Below are 26,762 nucleotides of genomic sequence, written 5' to 3'. Positions count from 1 at the left end.
GCACTTGGCCCTTCCTGGGGGACATGTGATACCTTCCCCTCCGCCATCAGCTGAGAGTTTGCCCAGATGACCTGATCCAAGGGCCCCAGGGACAGGGCTGCAGGATAGATTTCCAAATATTCCGAAGAAGCAGACAAGGGAATCTTACAACAAACAAAAAATGATGTGAGTGAAGTAGAAAAGCAGTAGAAGTCAGAGTGCAGCTGACTGATGGAGGAGGTTGTCAAGGATGAAGAGAGAAGAGTCACGACAGATTTCTGTCTTTCTGCTGAAAGTGGAGTGAACAATCCAGATTCTCTGATTTTTCACCCCAGCCAGCCAGGCCTCCTTCTTTCAAGCTCCTTTTGTCTTATTTCCCTCTTCCTTCTGAAAAGATATACTGAATAAGGAGTAATTTCTTGCCCAACCGTGATTCAAAAGGAAGCTCAGCCACAGAACAGGCAAGTGTGGTGTTGCCTAGAGGAAAAGGACATGTAGAGGCAGGTCTCAGAGAGATCCACCCAGGTTTTGCAAAAAAAGGCACCTCCTTCACCACAAGGTCTAAGACCTTCCAAGTTCAGGAAGAAAGTATCAGCTCCCCCATGAACAAACTGGTGCAATGTACCCAGTAGGACCAGTGTGAGTGAACTGGAGGCTTCTCTACAACAATACCCATATGGGCAACATGGGTCCCCTTGGCAGCCTGAAGTTTGTGACTCTCCTGGTGGCCCTAATTCCAGAACTCCTATTCCTGGGAGCCGGAGTGCAGCTTCAAGACAATGGGTATGATGGATTACTTGTGGCAATCAATCCTCAGGTATCCGAAGATCAGAACCTCATCCCAAACATTAAGGTAAGTGACAGGTGTGAAATCAATACCTTTATCCCATTAGAACAGGATTGTAGCCTTCTTTAAAGAGCTAACAACCTTACCTGGTCTGTATTGAGATAGTAAAGAAATCAGCATTTCTTTTAAGCACCAAAAATTATAATTATGGTCTAGCCAGTTTGTTCACTTAATTATGCGTAGTCTTGCCTAAGAGTGTTGAGCTAGCCCTCCTTGATTTGTTCTTGCAAATCACTTTTAGCTTTTTTTGTTTTCCTAACATGACTGTTTTTGGGGTAGCAACTTAAAAAAAATAACCTATTGTGGTAACAAAGACCAGATGTTTGACTGATGAATAAGCACAATTGTGCTTATTAAAATCAAGTTGTTGAATTCCATTCTGAGGCTGAGAATTCTCAGACAGAAAGAGAGTCTGGGTGGAGCGCCGAAGAGCAAAATTCTTTTCACCTGAATGTTCTGTAAAGTAATTGACTATTTTCCCCTCAGTGTGGTGGAGGAGGGTCATAGCTCCCTTACTTAATATCCTCCTGTTGGTATTGCTTTAGAGAAATCAGTGTCATCATAAGGTGTGGTCTTGAACATGCCCACAGGAGTGATATGAAAGAGATTTAATTGGTAAAAGCTTAAAAGTCTTTCACAAAACTGGGAAAAATTACATAGGCAAACCCAGACTCACTGTTAGTGTCCTAAAATCTCTTCCAGTTAACCATTTGAGGTTTATTTTACTCCCAAGTTTTGCCATAGTCTAAGGCCATCTCTAAAAGAAATGGGCTGCTTTAAAATATTTTCATTATTCTTTACTGCTACTTACTCAAGTATAATCAGAAAACCAAAACATGAAAGATATACAAGTGCCAAGATAAGCTTTTCTTCTATTTGATTATAGGAAATGATAACTGAAGCTTCTTTTTACCTATTCAATGCTACCAAGAGAAGAGTGTTTTTCAGAAATGTAAAGATTTTAATACCTGCCACATGGAAAGCTAATAATTACAGCAAAGTAAAACAAGAATTATATGAAAAGGTAAGAATTCAGGGTTTTCTTAAATGAGCTTAACTCCAGAAAAAAACAACCAAGATATGCTCTGTTTAAACTTTAACTGTGAGAACTTAAGCAAAAACAAGTCATTGATGTTAACACACAACTAATATTGGGAAGATTGTTATCACAAGATACATGGAAATATAAATGAGTACAAATTATGGAACAAAAAATAAGCGAAATGCCATTGTCTAAGTAGCCTCTCAGAAGGCCTCTTTCCTTTGTAAGTCCTTTCTGCAATGTTTCCTTAACGACCAAAAGCTGGTTTTATCCTACTGCATATGAACTGTGCAGGGAACAATTCCAATTATGACTACCTTCTTCTCCTATCCTGTCAGGGGCAGTAGACATGCATGTCCAGACAAAAACGTAAGCTATAAAATATGACTGACTTCTCCCGCCAGAGTGTAAATTAGCAGAATTTCACAGGAGCCCACATCCAGGACATGGTTTTTGAGGAGTATGGTGATAAGAAGGAAGGCAGAAAGGGGGAAGGGGAGGAGTGGCTGCTTTTTCTTTTCCAATCAAAAAGAACTTAACCTTCGAAGGACTCTCATAAGCTGCAGGTCATAGTTAAGCATCCATGATTATGTCTGCATGCTACAAACAAATGTCAAATACATTCGGCAAATGACTGTTTGAAGTTACTGTGAACAAGAATCCGGGCAGCTAGCAGAAGGGGCAGGAACAGACTGGAGTCTCCACGTGGGGACTCAGTCTCAGACCCTGAGATCATGACCGGAGGCGAGTCAGATGTTTAGTGGACTGAGCCACCTTGGCGCCCCTAGAGAGAGCCAGTGTTTAAGCTTTCACTTAGCACCAGGCAGTCTACATATATTGGTTAGTTCTTACGTACCTTAAAATTAGTGGCTATCACAAATTACTACCATAAGTTAGGAAACAGAAGCTCAAATAAAGTAAGAATTTTGTCCCAAAGAGTTAGTAAATTACAGAGCCACAATTTTGATCTATGCATATTTCCTTCCCAAACCCATGCTCTTTGCACCAAGCTATGCCGTCTCTAGTTATCTATGTAGATAGTATTAATCAATTTGACCTTCCATGAAACAAAGATGTATTGGAGACAACTAGCATCAAAACCAGGTCATACTCCTGATCCTAATGGAGGGCTGAGAAATGAATAATTAAAATAAAAATGAGAATATTACTGAACTGAAAGATTAAAAGAAAGAATAATCATTTAGTGATACTTTTATACCTGTTGGTTACTGATTTCTTTAGCCTCAAATGTCAATTAAGCAAACAGTGAGCTATCATTATCTACAGGGGCCATGCTAGGCACTATAGAGGACCCAAGGACAAGCAAGGTGGCTCCTGTCCCTGTGAATCCACAGTCAAATGCAGGTAGGAAGCAGGAGAGGGGAGGGAGAGGTAGAAAAGGTGGGTAAGAGCTGTATTACTATGGTCTATAATAGAATGAAGCCCCAAACAGCCTCTGAGTACTCCATGCCCAGCAAAGCTCTCCTTGCTTTTACCTTCAGGACAAATTTCCAGACATAGAAATGAGGTTTTGTCAGTGTGAAAACTATCCAAAGGCATGACATTTGTAGCCCTTTTGTAGGTGTTGCTTTGCAAAGCCCCAGACTTGAATTCTTATCTTTCGAAAACTAAATGTTAATTATTATAAAAGTAATTCATGCTCATTGCAAAAACAAATCAAACACTGTAGAAATAATGGAAAATAAATATGAGAACATTTCCTTCCTCTACTCTGGGGTGTGCACGTACACACACATAAAACAGTACACATATGGTACAGATAGTGATCGTGTGATGTGTATTTATAGGATCATATTAGATCTATAATTCTAAAATCAGCTTTGCTTAAAAAAAGTTAAGGACATAACTTCTAATGGTAAGTCTTGAACAACGTGTTTGTTTCTTCCTAGAAATAAAAGAAACAATGTTGTATATAAAATTGTATTCTCTAGATGGTTATTTGAATAGATATTTTTTTTTGTTTTGGCAATAATTGTTGAAATGGTCAGGGTACAAGATGAAATATAACTTCATTCCAATAATTATACTGCTGATCTAATTGATAATGGGAATGAAAGGATATGGCTTAAAACAAACACAACTTACTGTCCTGGACTGGTGAAGTAACCTACAGAAAACTGTTCACAACAGGCTGTGACACTTTACAGAACAGTCTGAATGACATTCATTGCTCTTAACATTTACTCAAATATTTTTATTATATTTTATAGGGTTTTATAATGTCAGAATTTCACAGTGCGGACTTTTGAGAAAATCCTAATCTGGAAAATGGGACGGTCAAATGGAAACAATCAAACTCCATGGAAAGTTGCCAAGCTTTTAAAATATAGATATTTTTGAAAGTGCCAAATAATTTTACCGATATTTAGTTGTGCATGCATTTTAAACCCCACTTATAAGACATACCTTTTAAAAAATGTCATCAAATTGGAATACAATTCATACAGTAAAATGCACAGATTGTAAGAGTACAGTTTAAAGTGTTTTAACAAATGTATATGTTTATATCACCAACATCGCAGTTGGGATATAGAGTATTATAAAGCATTTCTTTTCATTTAGGCAAATGTCATAGTGACTGACCGGTATGGGGCACATGGAGATGACCCATACACACTACAATACAGAGGTTGTGGAGAAGAGGGAAAATACATTCATTTCACATCTAACTTTCTCCTAAATGATGAATTAATAGCTGGCTATGGACCACGAGGTAAGTGTGATCAATCCAGAAACAGACATAGGACAAAACTATTTACAATATTCTGTGCTTGGTGCTGAAAAGCAACTCAAAGAACCTGAAACTTGCTCAGGACTTACCATCTGGATGGAGGGAGATAGGATACGTGCCCATGAAAAGATAAGAAACAAAGTGAGCCAGAAAAAAGTTGGACACCAGTGTAGCAGCGCAGATGGTGAGTGCTGTAGGAATTCAGCAGAAGGAGAGAACCTTTTGCCCTAAGGGTGCTCAGAAAGGGCCTCACAAAGGAGAGACTCTCCAAGGTTAATGTCATGTTGGTCAATGGAACCATGAGAGAGAACAGGGCAAAGAGTATGAATAAACAGTGGCAGCAGAAGAATCCAGAGCATGTTTGAGGGACAGGAGCAGTAGCCACTCTAATGGTACAAAGTGACTGTGAGTAGTGAAGTAGTGGAAGAAAGGGCTGAAATGCATGGGGGGATAGGGATGGGGGATGGGGAGCCTCGACTGCCCAAGTTAGCCCCACACCACTGAAGGTTTATGAGCACAGGAGTGAAATCAACATAAAAGTGTTTTCAGAAGATGAATCTGGCTGTATAATAATGATAATCTGGCTCCCTCAAATCAATGAGAGGGAAAGTGAATATCAGGAGAGTAATGGGAAGTCCAGGCAGGAAACAAAGACTTGAATAAGAATGGGGGCCGTGGGGGCGCCTGGGTGGCTCAGTAGGTTAAGCCTCTGCCTTCAGCTCAGGTCATGATCTCAGGGTCCTGGGATCGAGCCCCGCATCGGGCTCTCTGCTCAGTGGGGATCCTGCTTCCCCTTCTCTCTCTGCCTGCTGCTCTGCCTACTTGTGATCTCTCTCTCTCTCTCTCTGTCAAATAAATAAATAAAGTCTTCAAAAAAAAAAAGAATAGGGGCCGTGGGGTGAGGATAGGAAAGAGTATTAAGAACAACAAGAACTTTCTATGTGCCCAGTGCTGTGCTATTTGTTTTTCAAATGTTGTTTTATTTAATCCTGACAACTCTAAGTGATGGGAGATATTCCAGAGGGGAAAAAAGAGAAATAGAGGTCTGACTGCTACAGAGTGAAAGGCAAGTTGATTGAGAGGAGCAGCAGATTGTCCTGGTGGAAAGACCCAGCTCGCGGTGGGTTTGGATGGCTGGAGTTTTGAAGAGAACGCAGGGTTGTAGATTTAGGGACTGGTGTTTAGTGGATGAGATCTGAGGGAAAAACTGTCCAGAGAACAGATCAACAGGTCCAGGGCTAACTATCCCATGCTTAATTTTTTGTTTCTGATTTTAACAGAAGTAATGCCTTTCAAATGATGTTTTCACTTAACTCCATTTAAATCTAAATAGATGTTGATATCCTCTGTATGACTGGCGGGAACTGGGGCAACACTCTGTATAAAACACACTTAAAAAAAAATCTTTCCCCCCGTAACTATGAGGTGCTGATAATCTCTTCACCAGCACTTACAAATTCCCTGAGTAGGCACACACTTTCCCTTAATACCTTCCGCTTAGCTCCCTCCCTTCCTTTGTCCCAAAACTTGCGCAACACCTGTAGCCTCAATCAGCTCTGCAAACACTTCCTGGTTCCCTAGAACTTAAAAGAATTCAGGAAAAAGGAAAAATGCACTTCTGGCAGAGAGTTAGTCCCAAAAGCTTCTCCTGGGGAGTAGTTTTGATTGGAACACTGAAGAAAATCCAAGATTTAGAGAAGTAGAGATAAAGATATAAAGGATTTGATGCCGAGGATGGGGGTTTCCAAGAGCCAAGAGCTGGAGACAAATACAATCATGGAGAATCAGAGATAAAATAAAAGAGAACTGACTGTCCAGGCTGGAGTGGAGGCTTCTGATCTTTTTTACTCCTTCATCCTTCTCTGGCCCCAGGGTTTCAATCATTGCTCTAGAGAGGAGGATTACTTACAAGGAAAAAGTAGATATGCTTGGATAACACAGACTAAAGAAGAGGAAAACTTTATTTGCTTGTATTTGCTAAGTCTGTTTGGGCTGCTATAACAATACCGCAGATTGAGTGCCTTATACACCACAGAAACTTATTTCACACAGTTCTGGAGGCTGGGAAGTCCAAGATTGAGGTACTGGCGGATTTGGGGTCTAGTACCCACTTCCTGGTACATAGACAACCATCTCCTTTCTGCATCCTTACTTGACAGAAAGAGGAAGGAGCTCTCTGGGGTTTCTTTATAAGGACACTAATCCCATTCATGAGGGCTCCACCTTTGTGACCTAATCTCCTCTCAAAGGCCCCATTTCCTAATACTATCACATGAGGCATTAGGATTTCAACATAGGAATTTGTGTGGGGGAGGTGGGTAATAAGCATTCAGTCCACTGTACTTAGATAAGCTTCCTTCCCTTCCCACAGTCCTGAAATGGTAGGCTTGTAAGAAGCTAAACAGAAATGTGTTAGGCAGCTTCACTGGGGAAATGAGACAATGTGGGGCTCATCACTAGTTTCAGATATTTACATTTACAGGACTAAATATATTTTCAGAGTGCCTCATTTATGAGCGTAGAGGGTAAAGCAGGAGATGGGAATGGAAGGTGAGGAAGCGAAAAGTCGGAGAGAATTACACTTCAAGCCTTCGTAGTGAGTATATATAGTCAAGTGATGTTACATCTTAGCTAGTTAGCAAAGCCCACTGCTGAGAGTTCAGGAACACAAAACCAAAGCTCTTTCTTCCACAGGTAGAGTATTTGTCCATGAATGGGCCCATCTCCGTTGGGGTGTGTTCGATGAATACAATGATGAGAAACCTTTCTACATAAATGGGCAAAATCAAATTAAAGTAACAAGGTTGGTACATTTCCTCATGTTTAAAATTCATTGTTTATTTTTTTAACTCTAAAATGAAGTTGATAATGGTAGCTAAAACCTAACTGACAAGGAAGCGATCCTTTCATTTTTAAACTTTTAAATTTTATTTCATTTTTTTAAAAGTTGGTAAACATGGGGCGCCTGGGTGGCTCAGTGGTTAAAGCCGCTGCCTTCGGCTCAGGTCATGATCCCAGCGTCCTGGGATCGAGCCCCGCATCGGGCTCTCTGCTCGGCAGGGAGCCTGCTTCCTCCCTTCTCTCTCTGCCTGCCTCTCTGCCTACTTGTGATCTGTCTGTCAAATAAATAAATAAAATCTTTAAAAAAAAAAAAAGTTGGTAAACATTTGTAGTTTAAATATGAGAACAATATATAAAGTTATACTCTAAGATATTTTTTCCCACCGTTGTTTTTACCCTGTTCCTCTCATGCCCTCTAGGTAACCATTTTTATTAGTTTCTTATTTATTTTTTAAGTATTTCTTCAGGCAAATCCAAATAAATTTGAATATATACTTTTTTCATTCTTTTTTTCTTAAAAATAATTGCTTAGTGTCCCACTGTGTGGATATACCATCTCACTCATTTTCAACCAGTCTCCTATTGTTGGACAAGTGGTTGTTACCAGTTTTTTATTACCAATAACACTGCAGGTCATAATGCTATATATTATTTTTCATGTATGCAGGCAGATCTATGTATCTATTGAATAACTTCCAAGAATTACTGGGTCAAAAGGTACCCACAGCTGTAATTTTGGTAGATACTGAGCAATTATCAGTTGATCATCAATTGGAAGATACTTCTCTTCTAAAGGTTGTATAGTCCTTCACTCCCATTAGTAGGATTTGAGTTTGCTTATTTAGGAAGGAAACCTTTTAAATATCATCATTACATGTTCATTCTCTTCTGCTCTGATGTCAAATGGCAATGAGCTCAAAGAAGCTGTGACTCAGGATACTGTCACTTGTGATCCTCCTGGGGACTCCAAAAGTTCCTGCTGATTTCCTGGCATCTTTTCCTTTGACCCTGTTTAGCAGGTAAAACCCCTGGCAATAGAGAATTCCTCACCCAGATCAAATGCTTTAAAACACAATGGAGTGCATATCTAAATTAATGAACTTTCTTAACAGAGTAGTTTTTAAAATGTTTTAATGTGTATCTAGCAAGCTACAAGCCTTGGAACAAATTATTATATGAGCCAATGAAGAAGAAACATAAGTATTTCTAAAATAGACCCAATTTCTCTTTCTATTTTTAGGTGTTCCTCTGACATCGCCGGCATTTTTGTATGTGAAAAAGGCCCTTGCCCCCAAGAAAACTGTATTATTAGTAAACTTTTCAAAGAAGGATGTATGTTCATATACAATAGCACCCAAAATTCAACTGCATCAATAATGTTTATGCAAAGTTTATCTTCTGTAAGTATGACCTTGGAATGACAAACTCCTACAACATGCCATCATCTCTTCCCTAGATGGACTGATACATTTGAAGTATTTAAACAAAAAGGCAATTAAGATTCACTAAATTTTAGAGCTTGGGGAACTTAGAGTTCATCTAGTTTTTATTTCACAGATAAAACAAAGAAAGCCCCAAAAGATGATCACCCCCCTCCCAAATTCCTTTAGAAAAATGATTATTTGCTTTCTAGGGAAGGTGATTTAACAAGACAGCTCTGGAGACTTCAAAATAAATTGCTCATCTGGTAGTATTGAGGAAAAATATATTAAGTCACTAAGAGTGATATAATACATGATTATATTTCTCTCATTTGAAGGAGCAAACCATTTCCCAGCATCTCCACCAAAAAGAAAAAAGGAGAACAAGTAGCAAACCACTCTTATTTTAATTGTGTTTCCTAATTCTCTTTCCCTTGTTTTGCATAGTACAGAAATTAAAAAGGAAAACCAGGTGTTACCAAGAGAAATCAACTAACCCTTAGCTTTGCAGGTTCAGAAACTCAACCTTGTCAGTATTCTGCTTTGGCAAGAGACTAGTGTATGGATCTAGAACACCACTTTTTACATTATTACTTAAAAATCGTACTCTGTCATGGGGATCCAATACTTGCATTCTCTAGCCAGTTCATTTTTTCTCTGAAGGAAGCACCATGAAAAAGCCAAATTCTCACCAGAAGCCTGCTTGGAGGGAATGGAATCAGAAAGGAGGGAGACTGGTGATGCAGAGACTTACTGGCATCAGTCTTCATGACCTGATCTATCCATCCATTCTCACAAAGACCTAAAATTCATGTCTGTGCATCATCTCCCCTCCACGGTGCTGGGAGCACATGAACACATGCCTCTGAAGTTTCTGTTTCCACGGCTGACCAATGTCCGTTAGATTGATGCATTCTTTTCTTTAAATACCTTTTTTTCTTCAGTCTGGTTTAGTCAAGGCTACGAGTCACTCTGTCATTTTAAAGTGATTTTTCATATTTGTCTGATCCATTTTGTTTTTAATTTCTAGCTTTAATGTTGGAAGTCAACTTAATTCCACATATTTCATCCACACTGTGCACGATCCTTCGAAAGACCTAATCATTAATATCCCGTCAAAAAAATTTCACAGTCCTCTAACCATAGTCACAAAAGAGAGAAAAGAGTCAAAACCAAACAAGTAACAAAACCCAAAATGGGTTATATTCTCATCTCCCCATGCTACTGAGAAAACCATGTCCTTGAGCAAGTATCAACTTTCTGGAGCTTTAGCTTCCTTTTCTGTGAAGTTAGAGATGGGACTGACAAAGTTTGTTCTGGCTCTAAGCTCCCATGGCTCTGCTAGCAGGAAGTACCTACTCTGCAGGAATACAGCCACTGGGAATAGGTGGTAACTTATTACTTTGCAATGCAAACCATACTTTTAAAAAGGGTGGCATATGTTTGGTATTATTAATTGAATTATATCTCTTTTTCCAAATGGGGAGAAAGATCAGGAAGTACGTTTAAGTTGTTTTTTTTTTCCTTATCCTATTCTTACAGAGATCAATATTTGAACTAGATCGATTTATGTTGACTAATCAATAAATAAAGGCACAGGTGGGCCATTAACTATAGTTCCAAGGAATAGGCTGACCCAGATAACATCTTGAAGAGTGTTTTCTTTAACACACTATCATACTAACAGAGGTAGAAGATTGCTTTGTTTTCTTAAGACTAAGATATATATACACGGTCTGCTCTCTGTTTTCCAAGTGCAAACAGACTATAATTTAGACTGACCCCAAGTACCACAAGGGTGCCAATGTTTCAAGCAAAGGGTGTGAAGGTATATTTGTAAACTCACTGTCATTCTTGAAGTAATAAAGGACTGCTATAGCACTGCTGATATCTCATGTTTCAGCTTACCATGCCTGTTTAACTTTAGTTGCTTGAGAAGGAGGATTATGTCTAATATGAGAGGAGTGCCTTTATTCTCTGATAGGCTTTATTCTTTTTCTAGGTGGTTGAATTCTGTAACGCACGTACCCACAACCAAGAAGCTCCAAACCTACAGAACCAAATGTGCAGCCTCAGAAGTGCGTGGGATGTAATCACAGACTCTGCTGACTTTAACCATAGCTTTCCCATGAATGGGACTGAGCTTCCACCTCCTCCCGTGTTCTCCCTTGCTCAGGCTGGTGACAAAGTAGTGTGTCTAGTCCTAGATGTGTCCAGTAAGATGGCAGAGGTAATAATTTGAACCAAAATGACTGTAAGCCTTTTTTTTTTTTTTTTTAGTCTTTAATTCTTTTCATTTTCAGGGGTTAAGGGCAGAGGAGGAGAGGCCGAAGCTATGGAATCATCATGCATTTCATCTTTTCTTGGGGACAGGAGGAACAAATTTAGAATGTAGGCCAGAAATTGAGATAAGGCAGATAAATGAAACCCACAGATAATCCCTAGCCCTGATTTTTTGCTACTAATTGCAACTTTTTTCCAACCAAGACCCTTTTCCAAAACTCTGACGTGTAAGAGAATCTCTTGTCTGGCCATATTTCGCTCACTGGTACACAACCCTTGCTGAGGTAAGAGATGGTGAGTTTGCAAAGAGTGTGCATATCCACTGTGTGTGTATTTTCCATGTCACCATGAATAGAAAACCATACCTCAGTCATGCAGGAAGCTCACAGCCTTCCAGAAACCCACTCCTGAAAACCCAGCACTCTCAGATAATGGTTAAAATTTTAGTCTCTCCTGGCTTCTTCACTTGCTGTCTATAATCAGGAGCAAAATAATCTTTGTGAACTGTTCTCTCATCTGCAAAATAGGGAGAATAATACCACTTTTAGTGTTGTGGCAGAATCAGCTCATACCAGTTCACTGGAGTCAACTGTTAGATTTTAGGAAATTTGCAAGCCAGTAGTTAAATATAGCCATTATTAAAAATTAAACTCTGTAGATTTAGAATTAAGTTAAATATGTTTTTTTTAAAAAACATAATACATGCTTAAAACTCATTCCTCCCTGATTAAATAATCTACTATTTTTTAATCTACTATTTTTTAATTTATTTAATTAAATAATCTACTATTTTTTACTGTTATCTATGACCAGAGTCAGTAAATAACAGTTCATGGGCCAAATTTGGCCCACCGCCTGTTTTTGCATAGCCCATAGGCTAAAAATGGATTTACCCTTTAAATGGCTTAGAAAAAAAATCAAGAAAATAAAAATATTTCATGATATGTGAAAAAATTACATGAATTTCAAATTTCAGTGTCCATCAATAAAACTGTATTGGAACACAGCAACAGTCATTTATTTTCATCTTATCTCTGGCCACTTCAATGCTAAAACAGCAGAGTTGAATAGTTGCAACAGAGACCATATGACCCACCAAGCCTAAAACATTTAACTTTCTGGCTCTTTTCTGAAAATGTCTGGTGATCTCTGATCTATGCTCTTAAGATTATTTCTGGTCTGTTGTATATGTATGGTCTACTACTACGCATCTCTTCCCCAACTCTGACTTCAGTGACGTCACAGTGACAGCTTGAAATCAGCCATGGTTGGAATATTTGCCCCACAGAGATTGTCAATTGCAACAAAGTCTCTCTATTCTCTCTTTCTTTTGCCAGAAATCCAGTTTTTTAAAATACATTTTCCAGCACACCACCATCTACTTCATAAAGCTGTTGAGGGGGAATAAATGAGAAAATGAATATGAAGGTTTTGGTTCAGAAATGGTAATTATTATTTTATTATAGTACTTATCCTAAGGAAAAGTTTATCCTCTTGTATTCTCTAGATCAACAGTCCCAGAAAATTTGCCTTTCTTGGCTTGTTTCTGAAATATTAGGAGCTCCACTAATACATTCAGCATCTGGATAATTTTGTAATCTTGCTTGCCTACAGTTGACTAGGGCATGATCTTCTAAAATATGGTCTCAGGGTAATTTATATTGGCTAGCTGCCTCTATTGAGGAAGAATAAGTACAGTGAAAGTGATCATTTTATTTGAGAGAAGATATAAAGGAAGTAGAAGAGAAATAAGCCTAAAGTAATACTCATAGCAAAACAAGCTTCCTTCCCTTTTCCTTCCAATATTGTCCTTGAACCATCATGGCCATTCATTCATTAGGTGCCTGTACTGTTCTGGCTTGGGGGATGCAAAGATGACAGAACATAGTCTCTGCTTCAAAATGCTCACAGTTTGGGGCACCTGGGTGTCTCATCTGGTTAAGGGTCTGACTGTTGATTTCGGCTCAGGTCATGATCTTGGGGTCATCAGATGGAGCTCCACAATATGCTCCATGCTCATCAGGGAGTCTGCTTGAGATTCTTTCCCTCTGTCCACCCCCCCCCCAAATATATAAGTCTTTAAAATATGCTCACAATCTAATAATGGATCCACAACGTGCACATGTGAATAAATATAATACAATGTGACAAGGCTCCAAAGAGGTGTGAGTTGCTGTGGGAACATTGATGAGGCAGTATCTAGTGCCATAGAAGAAAGTGACTGAGAAAGACTTCATTGAGAGGATGAACTTGGAGTTAATCTTGAAGAATGAGGAGGTACTTCCTAGGTTAGATGATGTGAAGGAGAAAAAGGGAGGAAGGCCAGGGAAGGGATGAATTTGTGCATTGGCTAACAGGCAAAATTAGAAAAATGTGTTTGGGGGAAGTACATTTGCTAGTGTGGTTATAACTAACATTGGAAGTGTCTAAGGAAATGGCAGATAAGTTGGAGGGATAGTATGAACTTGAGAGAAATTTAAGACAGTGAGTTGATAGGACTTGTTCGAGAATATGGGTGCTGATAACAGAGGGGTAAAATAAGACAGCTCCAGGCTTTTAGCTTAACTAGTTGGGAGTGGAAATCCTGATTAAGAAGGGTGAATTAATTATAAAAAAGAATGATGACTTGATGACATGGTTAGCAAAGAGGTGCTATTTACTGAGTGCTGACTATAAATCTGTTTTGCAGATGAGAAAACTGAAGCTACAAAAGATGAGCAATTTCTCTATGGTCACATAATTAGCAAAAGTTGAAGGCAGGAGTCAAAGTCCTTGCTTCATCCACTCTACCAACTTCTTTCCCAATACTGTAAGAGAAACAGCATTTGGGAAGGGAGGCAATGAATTCAAAGTGTGTCAAGTTTGAGGCACCTGTGGGATGTTAAATTGGTGATGTTTCCTAAGCACTGTGAAATGTAGGTCCAGATATTAAGGGAGATGTCTGGGTTGGAGACAGAGACTACAGCCATCCCTGAGCAGGTGGTCACTGCAACTCAGCTTGCTGCTCTCACAGCCTTCAGAACAAGTGACCCTGCTGAACATCAGGATTATCACCTGCCCAAACCTGGTCATTAATACTACTCTGTAACTGGTTAACACTTCGAAGTATAACTGTACTGCCATATATGTATCTCAGTTGATCCTCATAGCAATTCTATTTTCATAAATAAGAAAAATATTATTATGCCCACTTTGTAGATGAAGTGCCCAGTCTAAGATGACCATAGTAACAGAGCATAGTGCCAGCACACATATCCTAACTGCTACTTCTCTCTACATCAGGTCTCTTTGCGGTGTTTCCTGTTACCCAGACTGGATTTTAAAAGAAGCAGTTACAAATCTGGTTTTAACTGGTTTCATAGATCTTGAATTCTGAGTAGGAGAGAAGAGTGGGATGATGTGTTCTTAGATAGTGGTAAATATAAACAGCTTATTGGGGGTAGGGTTCTAAACCACGCCCCTCTCCTTGAAAAGCATTTATTTTTAGCAATTAATCAAACAAGATTCCAGCATTGCACTTTACAGCTCAAAAAATTACTATCTGACATTGCTAAATGATTCGCATAAATATTTGCTGATGGAGTTGTTTAGTCATACTTTCATCTACAACCAAATGTTATTATTTTTCTTTTCTTTTTTTTTTTTCTTTTTGGGACATAGGCTGACAGATTCCTTCAACTGCAACAAGCAGCAGAATTCTACTTGATGCATATTGTTGAAATCCTTACCTTTGTGGGCATTATCAGTTTCAACAGCAGAGGGGAGATCAGAGCCCAGCTATACCAAATTAACAGTGATGATGACCGAAAGCTGTTGGTTTCACATCTGCCTATGACTGTGTCAGCAGAAGCAGAAATCAGCATTTGCTCAGGGCTTAAGAAGGGATTTGAGGTACAGTAGAGCACCCCATGCCTCAAATCACCATCACTTTCTTTCCTTCATTTTGTGGTTATCTGTTTTGGGGTTATCTGTTCTGATAACAGATTCTGATTTGGGGTTATCTGTTACATAACAGTCTTAACTGTAAGAGAGTAGTGACGGATTATTTTTAAGGTCAGGAACCATATCTTATTTAGCATTAAGCCCTATGTGTCTAGCAGAGTACCTGTCACGTAATAGTTGCTCAATAAATGCTTATTGAAGGAATGAGTAATAAATAATAAGTACAATGGTCAAGACTGGGGACTTCAGCATCATCTGCACAATTTCTAACATTGTCCCTATCCATTCTGGGACTGTCCCAACTGTAGCCATTTTTACTCAGGCTTTCCAGTCAAAATCAGCTTGTCTGTCTTCTGCGTGTAGTCATTCTAGACGTATCTAATCCTAATGCATAGCCAAGGTTGAGAACCACTGCTCTAAGTCCTCTTAGTGGTCATTCACTGGACATCAGAGGCAGTGATAACACGTAAGGAGGTACCCCCATATCCTCTATCATGGACCCTATTCTAAACCAGGGGCATGCTGTGATGATTCAAACAGGAAGAGTCCCTCTCTACAAGCAAACCAGTAATGGCATGTAGGGTGACAGGTCCTGTGCCCTGGAATGGAGTGAGTTGAGGACAGAATGGGGATGGGCATGGAGAGCAGCAAGCCACAGAAGACCTCAAAGAGGCATATGCCTCACAGGTGGGGAATCTGGAACGAGTTAATTATTCTGTTCAATAAGACGATTTGAATTATATTTCCTTCCAAATAACTGATACTCTGTGTTCAGGTGGTTGAAAAACTGAATGGAAAAGCCTATGGCTCGGTGATGATATTAGTGACTAGTGGAGATGATGAGCATATTGGCAACTGTTTACTCACCATGGTCAGCAGTGGTTCAACCATTCATTCCATTGCCCTGGGTTCATCTGTGGTTGAAAATCTAGAGGAATTATCACATCGTACAGGTAAATATATTTCTACAAACTTCGAGTTTAGAGCACTTCCTTCTAACTTGAATATTTAAAGCACAACCATGAAGCTCAGATTATGTCAATAAAATGTGTGGCCTAAGTGAAAAAAAATAGAAACAGTTATCTTAAGAAAAACAACACAGGGGCACCTGGGTGGCTCAGTGGTTTAAAGCCTCTGCCTTCAGCTCAGGTCATGATCCCAGGGTCCTGGGATCGAGCCCCGCATCGGGCTCCCTGCTTGGTGGGGAGCCTGCTTCCCCCTCTCCCTCTCTGCCTGCCTCTCTGCCTACTTGTGATCTCTGTCTGTCAAATAAATAAATTTAAAAAACTTTAAAAAAGAAAAAAGAAAAGAAAAACAACACAGAAATCATTGTTAAAATCTGCCAAAATTTTGCAGACTTTTTTTTTTAAGAGAGGGAGAGAGATAAGGGGGTGGGGAAGGGGTAGAAGGAGAGGAAGAGAGAGAAGAAGAATCCCAAGCAGATTCCACTCCCAGTGGACTATCTCAAGACCCTGAGATCATGACCTGAGCCAAAATCAAGAGTTGGACACCCAACCAACTGAGCCACCAAGGTGCCCCAAATTTTCCTGACTTTTAAACATTTTCCTTAGAAGGTGCCAATTATATAGATCCAATGAGAATATAATTTTATCATTTCTTTGTTAAACCAATCTGAGCACATATATTCACAGAGGTAAAAATATGTTTAAGATTAAATGCACTAACTTCCATGATAAGGACACATACCATATTGTAAGATACATATTTTTTTGTTCCAAATGAGGCATGGAATAATTTTATCTTCTATTCCTTATAATTAATAAAAATGACTATTGCTGACTTAAAAACTGAAAACTGGGTTTTATTGAATTATTATTGAAAGCAATGTTTTCAGAATATAAAGAAAAATGTAAATATAAGCAATGATAGATAGCAATTACCCTAGGCTGTCTAGAAATTACTTAATTAAAAGAATATTTAATAAATATCTATCCTATACCAGATAGAGGCTTAGACCTTGACATTACGGTTGTGAACAAAGCAGATAAAACCTCTCACCTCTGCTGCTTACCATGCGGCCGGTAGGATACCATGCAAAGCAAGTCAAGCCCAACTCCTTCCCCACAACTAACCCTCTTCCACAAGAAAGGTTGTTGAAAAAGACCTAACATGTTATTTTTTGTTTTATTTTATACATTTTAATAGTTAACATCCTAATCATGTATTTCAGGAGGTTTAAAGTTCTTTGTTCCAGATAACTCAAACTCCAACAGCATGATTGATGCTTTCAGTAGAATTTCCTCTGGAACCGGAAACATTTTTCAACAACATTATCAGGTCAGGTTCTGCTTGGTGTTACACCTACAGATTGGGCTGGAGGGGCAGGGAGGAGGAAGCAAGAAAAATAGATGAATTGTGCAAACTGCCTCATTAATCTTATTTGAATACGTAATAATTCTTGCAGAGAAGGCTTTCTTTTTCAAAAGATTTTATTTATTTATTTGACAGAGAGAGAGCGATCACAGGCAGGCAGAGAGGGAGAGGCAGGCAGAGAGAGGGGGGGAAGCAGGCTCCCTGCCGAGCAGAGAGCCCAATGCGGGGGGCCCTGATCCCAGGACCCTGAAATCACTGACCCTGGAATCCCTGAGCCAAAGGCAGAGGCTCAACCCACTGAGCCACCCAGGCACCCGGACAGAAGGCTTTTAATGAGCTTCTTGGTCTCACCAAAGCCCGGATTCACTTTTACCTGATGTCTGTTCTTCTTCACTGTAGGAGTAATCTCCAATTGCTATCTCAGCCTTTTAAGGTCTGGAAGCAGAGTGTGCTCCTTCCTAGAAGCTCAAAAGGAGGGTGGAGGTGGGGTGGAAGTAAGGCCAAGAAGAAAAGTACGAAACAGTGTCTTCAGTTTTAGTTCTATAATAACTTTTATCAGTCATAATCTTTTACCATTTTTGGCTTCTTTAAAAACTTCTTTGAAGCTCCTCCCTCATATTAACAGTATCAACTATTTCATTACATTTTAAAAAAAATTTAAATATCTCTTTGACTACTGCAGTTTACTAGACTTTGCTCACAAAGGCTTCCTCGAATCAAGCCATTTTCAAAGGGCCAGAGTTTTTCTAGGTGCTTTAAAGATATTTTGAACCTAACTGAGGGTTTGGACAAAATTTTATCTGCTGTTTCCTTACAGATGGTAAGTGAACCTGCCAAGTTAATGACTTGATATGAACAACGGAGGCAGTTAAATTATTCTTAGAAAATATTTAACATGAAGATTATACGTACACTGTAAGGCAATAACCACAATTCCATCATTAGAAGCGAGAAAAGGTGAACCATAAATGAGACGTATATTATAAATTAGATTGCAACGGGCTCTTCCAAATAATCTACCATGTAATTTCTTCTTTATTAATGTGAAATAAAAACAAATGTCCAAAATTTTTTAAAAAATTTAACAAAATATTCATATGGCTCAAACTAGCCTCATGTTCCCAAACTTGACCACCTCTCCCCAGTTGTATGTCATTAGCCTCACTAGACCTTGGGCAGTAACTACACCTAAATCCCCTTCAACAGCTCAGGCCCAGCACAGAATGTGTCCTGGTAGTCAGCAGTCCACAAACACTTGTAAAATAGACTTGAACAAATAATCCACAGTGTTTTTGCTGTCATCTACCAAAAATTTTACATGCTTTCAAGTTTGAGCAATATTACAGAACATTACACAGTGTGTTTATTTAATAAATAAAAATTTTCCAAGTTATTTACTGACTTGTGTCTGTTGTGACTACACAGTGATTAAATGTGGGGTCTCTGATATCAGCTTGCCTGGGCTCTATCCCAGTGTCAGCTCCTTGCCATGTGACAACTGGACACATGACTTCTCTAAGCTGAGGTCTTCTCATCTGTGGATGTGGATAACAACAGTACTCACCTCAGAAGGTTTTCATGAGGATTAAGTGAGATAATATATGTAAAGCTTTTTGCACAGTGCTGTCATGGGCTTGCACTCTGTATGTATTGTACGCATACACACACACGTGTGTGCACGTGGCTTATCGTGAATGGTTAAATAATTATTTTAATGTACCCAAGCCCCGTGAAACTCAGTGTTTTATTCCTTATTAAAATATATAAAAGTAGGGGTGCCCAGGTGGCTCAATCATTTGAGAGTTGACTCGATCTCAGCTCAGGTCTTGATTTCAGTCACGAGTTTAAGCCTCCCACTGGGCTCTGTGTCCATAAAAGTATCTGAAGAGATAATGTAAAAATTAAACCCTTCAGCACATTCACAAACAAAAAAATTTTTAGAAGCTTGTTATTATAATTGCTGATCTGAGGCTAATGTTGATTTGGATGAGAATTAGTATGAGAACAGCTAAAATCTCTCCGTAAAAAATAATGAAGTGACACTTGTATTAACTGTAATATAATATTTTATATCTTCTGTACTCTTATAGTATATTTTGCTTTGGCGAGGTGTATTTATGAAAAGCAATTTATCTAAATATAGTACATGTCAATAAATTATTTTAATTTTTGCCCACTTATTTGTATTTGCCCAGAAATAAAGAAAAAGATGAAAAGTTTATGCCTACACTAGAAACTTTCACCTATATGTGTATTTTCTCAAACAGCTCCAAAGTACAGGTGAAAATGTTAAACCTCACCATCAATTGAAAGACGCTGTGACTGTGGATAACAGTGTGGGCAATGACACTACCTTTCTAGTCACATGGCAGACCAGTGGCCCCCCCGAGATTTTATTATTTGATCCTAATGGAAGAAAATACTACACAAATAATTTTACCACCAATCCAGCTTTGCAGACTGCTAGTCTCTGTGTTCCAGGAACTGCTAAGGTAGGTACTGTGAGCTTGTTCACAGTGATGACTCGTAGTTAAGTACATAACTTTCAGTTGAATCACGTAATTAAGTGCACTGTATAAAGAAATCCTATTCTGATCAAAATTTTACTTTAAATTCATACAAACGCATTTTGTGAATGTTAAAAATTTAAGAGAAACAACTAGGGTATGTTCAAAACATCAAATAATGGATATCAAAGTCTTCTCTCTTCAACAGTAGAAATTAACATGTGCATAGTGCAAATAATTTTTTTGCTTACTTTCTTCTTTGCAAAATTCACACAGACAGTTAATCTATATGTTTAGCAAAAAAAAAAAAACTATACCTAGAATTTATAATATGAATATATGCAATACATGTTTTTGAGAATCTGCTATGTGCTGGGTCTTGTTCTGGGTGCTTTACAATAAAATACCCTGGTAGGAATGAGAACAGCATACTCAGAATACAGGAACGATGCACAGGCTTCGGGGGAAGGTGACTGCTTCCTGAAGTAGAAACATCAAAATGGAAATATGAAGGATGAAGAGGCCAGAGGTGTCAACGACATTCTCAGCAGAGAAAATAGCATATAGAAAGGCTCAGAAAAAAGAGAATATAGCTCTTCATAGAACTACAAGTAGGTCAACATGGATGAACTACACAGCAGCATGGAAGGTGGAGATTTAGGGGAAAGAAAGAGAGGAAGTGATGAGGTTAGACACAAACAGGAGCCATGTCAGCAAGGGCTCTGTATGCACATAAAAGCAAGAAGAGCTTGAGTCCTAAAGCAAAACAGAACCACTAGTCGTTCTCAGCAGGGTGGTGAATTAATGAGGTCCATTCGTACACTGCCTGAGTGCAGTCCTTCCTCAGCACCATCGGCTCTCCTGGGTCCCAGATCCCTGTTGCAGCCTCTGCTGGGGCTTCTCTGCGTCTGGCCTTCACCTCTACCCCACTGATTCTTCTGAAGCATGAATCTGATCAAACCTATCTCCTATTCAAAACTCATTGGTGGTCTCAGGATAAAATCCATATGATTACTGTTATATATCAGGCCGTTTATGTTCTGACTTTTGCCCAGGCTTACTTCTTAACCCTCTTCCCAAATACCTTCTGCTCTGCTCCTTCTTACTTTTCCCTCAACTCATCATGTTCTTTCCACATCATGTTCTTTGTATAAAAACCAAGAACACTTTACCTATTTTTTTGCCTTTGCCTGACCTCTTAGTCTGCATTAGGCGCCCTGTAGCAAAACACACATTACATCCAAAGAGAATGTTTTGATATGGAGATTTGTATTAAGTGTCTGTTACTGATGTTATGATTACAAAAAAAAAAAAAAAAAAAGAATAAATAGCTGATCTTGATACTTGAATTATGACCTCACAGGAAAATGGCGAAGCACATGAATCCCAAGGAAGAAGGCTGGGTAGGGTGTGGTGGCATCTTTACTTTCCACACTGAGTCACAACTTAACCACTTGCTGCTTTCTCTTTCCACTCAAGCTCTACTGTGTTCCTCCTGTTACTTCTAGGACTTAATAAGAAGCAACAGTGGGGTGTGTGGGTGGCTCAGTCAGTGGGGCCGCCAATTCTTGGTTTAGGCTCAGGTCATGATCTCATGGTTGTGAGACAGAGCCCTGCACTGGGCTCCGTGCTGAGCGTGGAGCCTGCTTGAGAGTCTCTCTCTCCCACCCCCACCATATGCCCCTCCCCCCACTTGTGCATGCTCACACTCCCTCTCTCTAAAAATTAAAAAAAAAAAAAAAGCAACAGCAAGAATGGGAAAAAGATATTTATATTAATCTTACCCAAAGAACAAATTTCTGTTATTTGTAGTTTAAGCTTTTTTTTTTTTTCTTTCTGATATTCTTTTGCAGGTTTTCCCCAGGCAGCCTAGACAGGTAAAAGACAATGGTAGTTAGAAATATTTCTATATATTCCTCAACACAGACATTGTAGAATCCTGACTTATTAAAAAACTGTGTTCCATTTCTTGGTCTGCAGTAGTGTATGTGGGTTTTGTTGCTTGAGATTTCTGGATATTCAGGGTGGGGGTTGAAGGACATGAAAGGAAGGAAGGATACTATTGCTTTTTAATCCAATTATTCACATAAATCATAATCATCAACTTAGTTTGCTATAATTTTCTCAATTGTAGAAAAGGAATAAAAACATTGAAATTTCTTTTGGGTGAAGGGGCTCAAATTAATATTTACAAAATACTTTGAAGCCAGACACTGATCATTGTTTTCTAAAAATGTGAATTAAAATATGTCTTCCCCACAAAGAAGTTCATGGTATAATTCCCTAAAGAGTTACCTAACAATAAAAGTGGGTTGTTCTGTGAAAGCCACGTAAACAGTGAATTGTTATCCCTTAACAGATATTACTTTTCCTGACATTCTTCTGTAGTTACTTCAGAAGATACAACATCAACAAAATAAGATTAAAACCCCTAGGAGCTTAGACTTGTGCTCTAAAATTAAGGGTTGGTTTTTTCCTTCACATGTGACAAAACAAAGACTTTGTTTTGCAGCCTGGGCTCTGGACCTACACGCTGAACAATACCCACCATTCTCGTCAAGCCTTGAAAGTGACAGTGACCTCTCGTGCCTCCAGCTCAGCCATGCCCCCTGCTACTGTGGAAGCCTTTGTGGAAAGAGATAGCACCCGTTTCCCCCATCCAGTGATGATTTATGCAAATGTGAGAAAGGGGATTTATCCCATTCTTAATGCTACTGTTACCGCTATAATTGAGCCAGAGGCTGCAGACCCTGTTGCACTGGACCTTTTTGACAATGGAGCAGGTAACTGGGAATGTCATGTCGTTTTTGTCTTTTTTCGTGTTCTCAAGAGCTGTTGTTGTGTTATGATGCTGCCGTACCAATCTTAAACTTATCTGTAAGAGTCCTTCAATTCGATTATTTTTCTTATCGAATCATTTGCAATTTTCAAATCCTGAAGAAAGTCACTGACATACTGAGTAGTTATGGGTCCCAACTGCACAAGGAAAGAGAATGTGAAGTTGGGAATTGTCCTTCAGGTTCCTCGGTGTGGCTGTGGGGTGAACAAAAGGGTAGGAGGAAGTAGTTTGACACCTAGGTCTTAGTTTTTATTTGGCCAGTGACACTAGCAGCTCATCGAGGTCACAGAGAACAGGCTTTTATGTTCTCGGGACATGCCCATATTCCTCTAAGATTTGCCAGCTGTATTATTCACTGAAATAACAAGACTGGACAATTAAAATAGCAAATGAAAACCCAAGAAGTAAGATGCACTGGTGGTCTCCTCAGGCCCAGAAGTGAAGAGAAAATTGGAAACTGCTCTTATGACCCAGGAGATAACAACCCCAGACTATTTTTTAGCCAAGGAGCAGGGATGATAAGGGGAAGAGCCAGTGTGTTTATGTGTTTATATGTGTGATTTGTTCACAAGATGATCAGGCCAGCAAACCTAGTGGAATCATGATGGAGGTTTTCCCACCACTGGCAAAACAAAGTCAAAGAAAAAAAAAACCCCTACTTCAAGCACTCATTCTGCACATGGAGTTCAGAGCCTCGTCATCACACCTCACAGACAGCACAGCATCAGGCCAGGAAATAGCAGCTTCTAGACTCGTCCTGACTCTTTTCGATTTAAAAACAAACTCCTTTGTTTTTTATCCTTTCTGTTCTGTTCTTTACCTAAATTAAATTCTCAGAAGGACAACAGACCTCAGAATCTCTGTGGGTAGCCACAAGTGTTTGATCTCCTAATAAACCATACTCCTGCACTCCGGTGTTTGAAAGATAATGATTTTTCAAGAGTCTTGGTTTTGGCAAGCCGTTAGCATCTTGCCATGGCAATCCCCTATGACGTTTGTGAGACAAAAGTTCATTCAAAGGATTTTAGTTCAAATCTACCTCAGAGGAACAGCAGAGAAGTCCTCTCATTTTGCCTGTTGGAACGGACCCAAATGAATGTCTCATGTTCTGATTGCTTATCCGTGGCCACACCTTTTAGTTTCTGTATATAGTCCCAAAATACACTTTGCAGAACGCTTCTCCTTTGCTTCAGCCTGTGGGCTGGCCTGGAGAACAGATCCTGTTCTCTTAGGAAAGATCACCTGAGTCAGCTCAGTAGCTTTTATATTTATTCCCTGGAACCATTTCATTTATTTGATGTCTAAATTTATACTCTAGGGGTGCCTGGTGGCTCAGTTGATTAAGTGTCAGACTCTTGATTGTGGCTCAGGTAAGTGATCTCAGCATGATGAGATCGAGCTCAGTGTTGGGCTCTGCATTGGGCATGGAGCCTATTTAAGATTCTCTCTCTCCCCCTCTCCCTCTGTCCCTCCCCCTGCTCACACTCTTTCACTCAAAAAAAATTATACTCTAATGAAAGAAACAATGGAAAGTATTGCCTAGGCACCAAAGTATAAATTTAGGGTTTTTTTTTTCTCCAATACTTAACACATAGCTAAAACTTATTTTTGTAATAGAAGTAGTATTTATATGCTGTCAGATTCATGAACAATAATAAAATGCACACTTATGAAGTTCCTTATAATTTAAAATGTGCTTTCTCATGAACACTCTGAGATTAAAAAATGCAACAGTCTTGTGAGATAAGTTGTCCCTGCTTTATAGATATAGAAACTGCGGGTCAGAGAGATTATTTCACAGCTACTAAGTCGTGAATCCAGACCTTAAAACCAAGTCCCACGACCTCCAAGCTTGTGTTCTTTCCCATTTCTTTCTGAATCAGGGATTAAAAGAGGTGGGTGTAGTAACTGTGGCTTGGAGAAATTTTCCTTTATCATTTCTTAACAAATAGGTTGACCTAATTAACCAGTAAACCACTAAATACCAAGATTTTATTTCTTTCCAGTAGGTAAAAAATTTTTAGACCTATTATGAGAATAAGTTGCTCAGCCCTTTTTATTTCAATTCAATATACTCCTACTTTTCTCACGTTAAGGAGTAGCCCTGCCTCTGCAGTGGGGAGTTGAGAGCACTTTAGTAGTGATACAGAGCTAGGGGCCAAGGCTGAGTATGTGGTGTGAACTGACTCCAAGATAGGACAAGCCATTTGCCCGGAGGGGGTGGGGGGTGGGGGGAGCGACTGCACTTGAAGAGTGAATGTGTTCTGCACCTGGGCTAAGCTATACCTTGCACTGCTATCCTGAAGTCTGGGCCTCCCCGCCATTCAGTCATGGACTTGGTTTGGAATTGAACTGCTCTTCAAGGAAAGTCTAGCACTGGCCAAGCTTTCCAAATGCCTCCTGAAGCAAAGCACAGTGGATGGAACCAAAGCCTGTCAAACCCCAAGCCAGCAAACCCCTCAGAATCTAGAACAACTGATCCATGTACCCTCTAATGAGGAAATTAATTTCACATTACCTTTTCAACTACGAGATGTTTTTTTTCATCAGGGCTGTAGGATGTTTATAAATCCCTTGAAATTATATGAGATGTGTATATATGCATCTATATTTATTTCCTGGAACAGAATAGCTTTTATCTTAAAGGGTCTATAATCATAAACAAAAAGAATATGTTTGATTTCCATGAGAAACTAGTATTTTCAATGGTAAGAAGGAGAGCTCTAAAGGTGATTATTAAATGTTTTATTAGCACTGAAGCCCAACTCATTCACCTTCAGAAAATAATTTTTTAGAGGTTAAGGAATCACAGGGAGAAGTTAAGGAACTGTTGGATTTTAATATTAAAAGTAGCTATGACCATGACTGGATTTGCTAAAATGGGAAGAAAGAAGGGAGTAAATCATTATTATTTAATGATTTAATCAAATATTAGTAATCAACTGTGGTGACAAGTGGTGACATTGAGCTTTCTTTTTATATATGCAGGTGCTGATATTATAAAAAATGATGGAATTTACTCGAGGTATTTTTTCTCCTTTGCTGCAAATGGTAGATATAGCTTGAAAGTACATGTCAGTCACTCCCCCAGCCTAAGCGGCCTAGCCTACTCTATTCCAGGGAGTCGTGCTATGTACGTACCAGGTTACATAGCAAATGGTAAGAATCGTCAGCACCATTATTTGAGTAACATTATTTAATATATATATATCTCTGGTGTTTGTGTGTGTGTGTGTGTGTGTGTGTGTGTGTGTGTGTGTGTCTGTATGAAAGAGAAGAAGAGAACGAGAAAGAGAGATGGAATTTCAAAACCCTTTATGCTTGGGGTGCCTGGGTGGCTCAGTGGGTTAAAGCCTCTGCCTTCAGCTCAGGTCATGATCCAGGGTTCTGGGATCGAGCCCCACATCGGGCTCTCTGCTCGGCAAGGAGCCTGCTTCCTCCTCTCTTTCTGCCTGCCTCTCTGCCTACTTGTGATCTCTCTCTTCTATTAAATAAATTTTTTTTAAAAAACCCTTTATGCTTAAGTCAACATATAATTTGTGCTATCTCTTCAATCCTCAGTGATTCAAAGTAGTCAATCAGGAAGGCAATAGATAATTCCCACAGATATTTGGTATATTCATTTTAGTCATTATTTTGACCTCTTTCTTGTGGCTGTTTCATCAGAATTATTGACAGTTAAAAGAGATTTATTGTTTTTTTTTCTCAGTCATAGCTCCTGTATTTCCTCTATAGAGGTTTAGGCAAGAAAAAGAGGCAAAAGTTGACAGCAGTTGAAAGAAGGAAGCAAACAGCCCAAACAATCCACACAAAAATGAGTTCCTGAATAAATATGAATTTGGATATTACAGACAACTGACTGATTCCTGAAGATGTGCTGTCTTCCTCTAAGGGAAAAGCACCAAATAAATAGAAGATATACATCTTTTCTTAACACCATTGTTATAGTTCCTGAAGGGAAGCAGTGGTTAAAGT

The 26,762-nt window shown here is 39.1% G+C and overlaps 1 protein-coding gene across 1 annotated transcript in view; it reads left to right on the top strand.

Moving 5' to 3' along the window:
- Window positions 1–664: 664 nt before the first annotated feature.
- LOC308341676 (calcium-activated chloride channel regulator 2) overlaps window positions 665–26,762 on the top strand; it is a gene marked incomplete at its 5' end in the record, with an annotated part of 39,998 nt that continues 13,900 nt past the window's right edge. The window contains 12 exons of the mRNA XM_080801683.1: window positions 665–832; window positions 1,713–1,850; window positions 4,452–4,602; window positions 7,315–7,423; window positions 8,702–8,861; window positions 10,885–11,112; window positions 14,826–15,056; window positions 15,883–16,060; window positions 17,299–17,405; window positions 19,709–19,933; window positions 22,461–22,731; window positions 25,776–25,946. Coding sequence (XP_080657809.1) covers window positions 665–832; window positions 1,713–1,850; window positions 4,452–4,602; window positions 7,315–7,423; window positions 8,702–8,861; window positions 10,885–11,112; window positions 14,826–15,056; window positions 15,883–16,060; window positions 17,299–17,405; window positions 19,709–19,933; window positions 22,461–22,731; window positions 25,776–25,946 — 2,137 coding nt within the window. The remainder of the gene's footprint in view (window positions 833–1,712; window positions 1,851–4,451; window positions 4,603–7,314; window positions 7,424–8,701; window positions 8,862–10,884; window positions 11,113–14,825; window positions 15,057–15,882; window positions 16,061–17,298; window positions 17,406–19,708; window positions 19,934–22,460; window positions 22,732–25,775; window positions 25,947–26,762) is intronic.

The sequence above is a fragment of the Martes martes genome (assembly GCF_963455335.1).
Source record: "Martes martes genome assembly, chromosome: 4".
Taxonomy (NCBI): domain Eukaryota; kingdom Metazoa; phylum Chordata; class Mammalia; order Carnivora; family Mustelidae; genus Martes; species Martes martes.
This window is presented reverse-complemented; position numbering and strand designations above follow the sequence as displayed.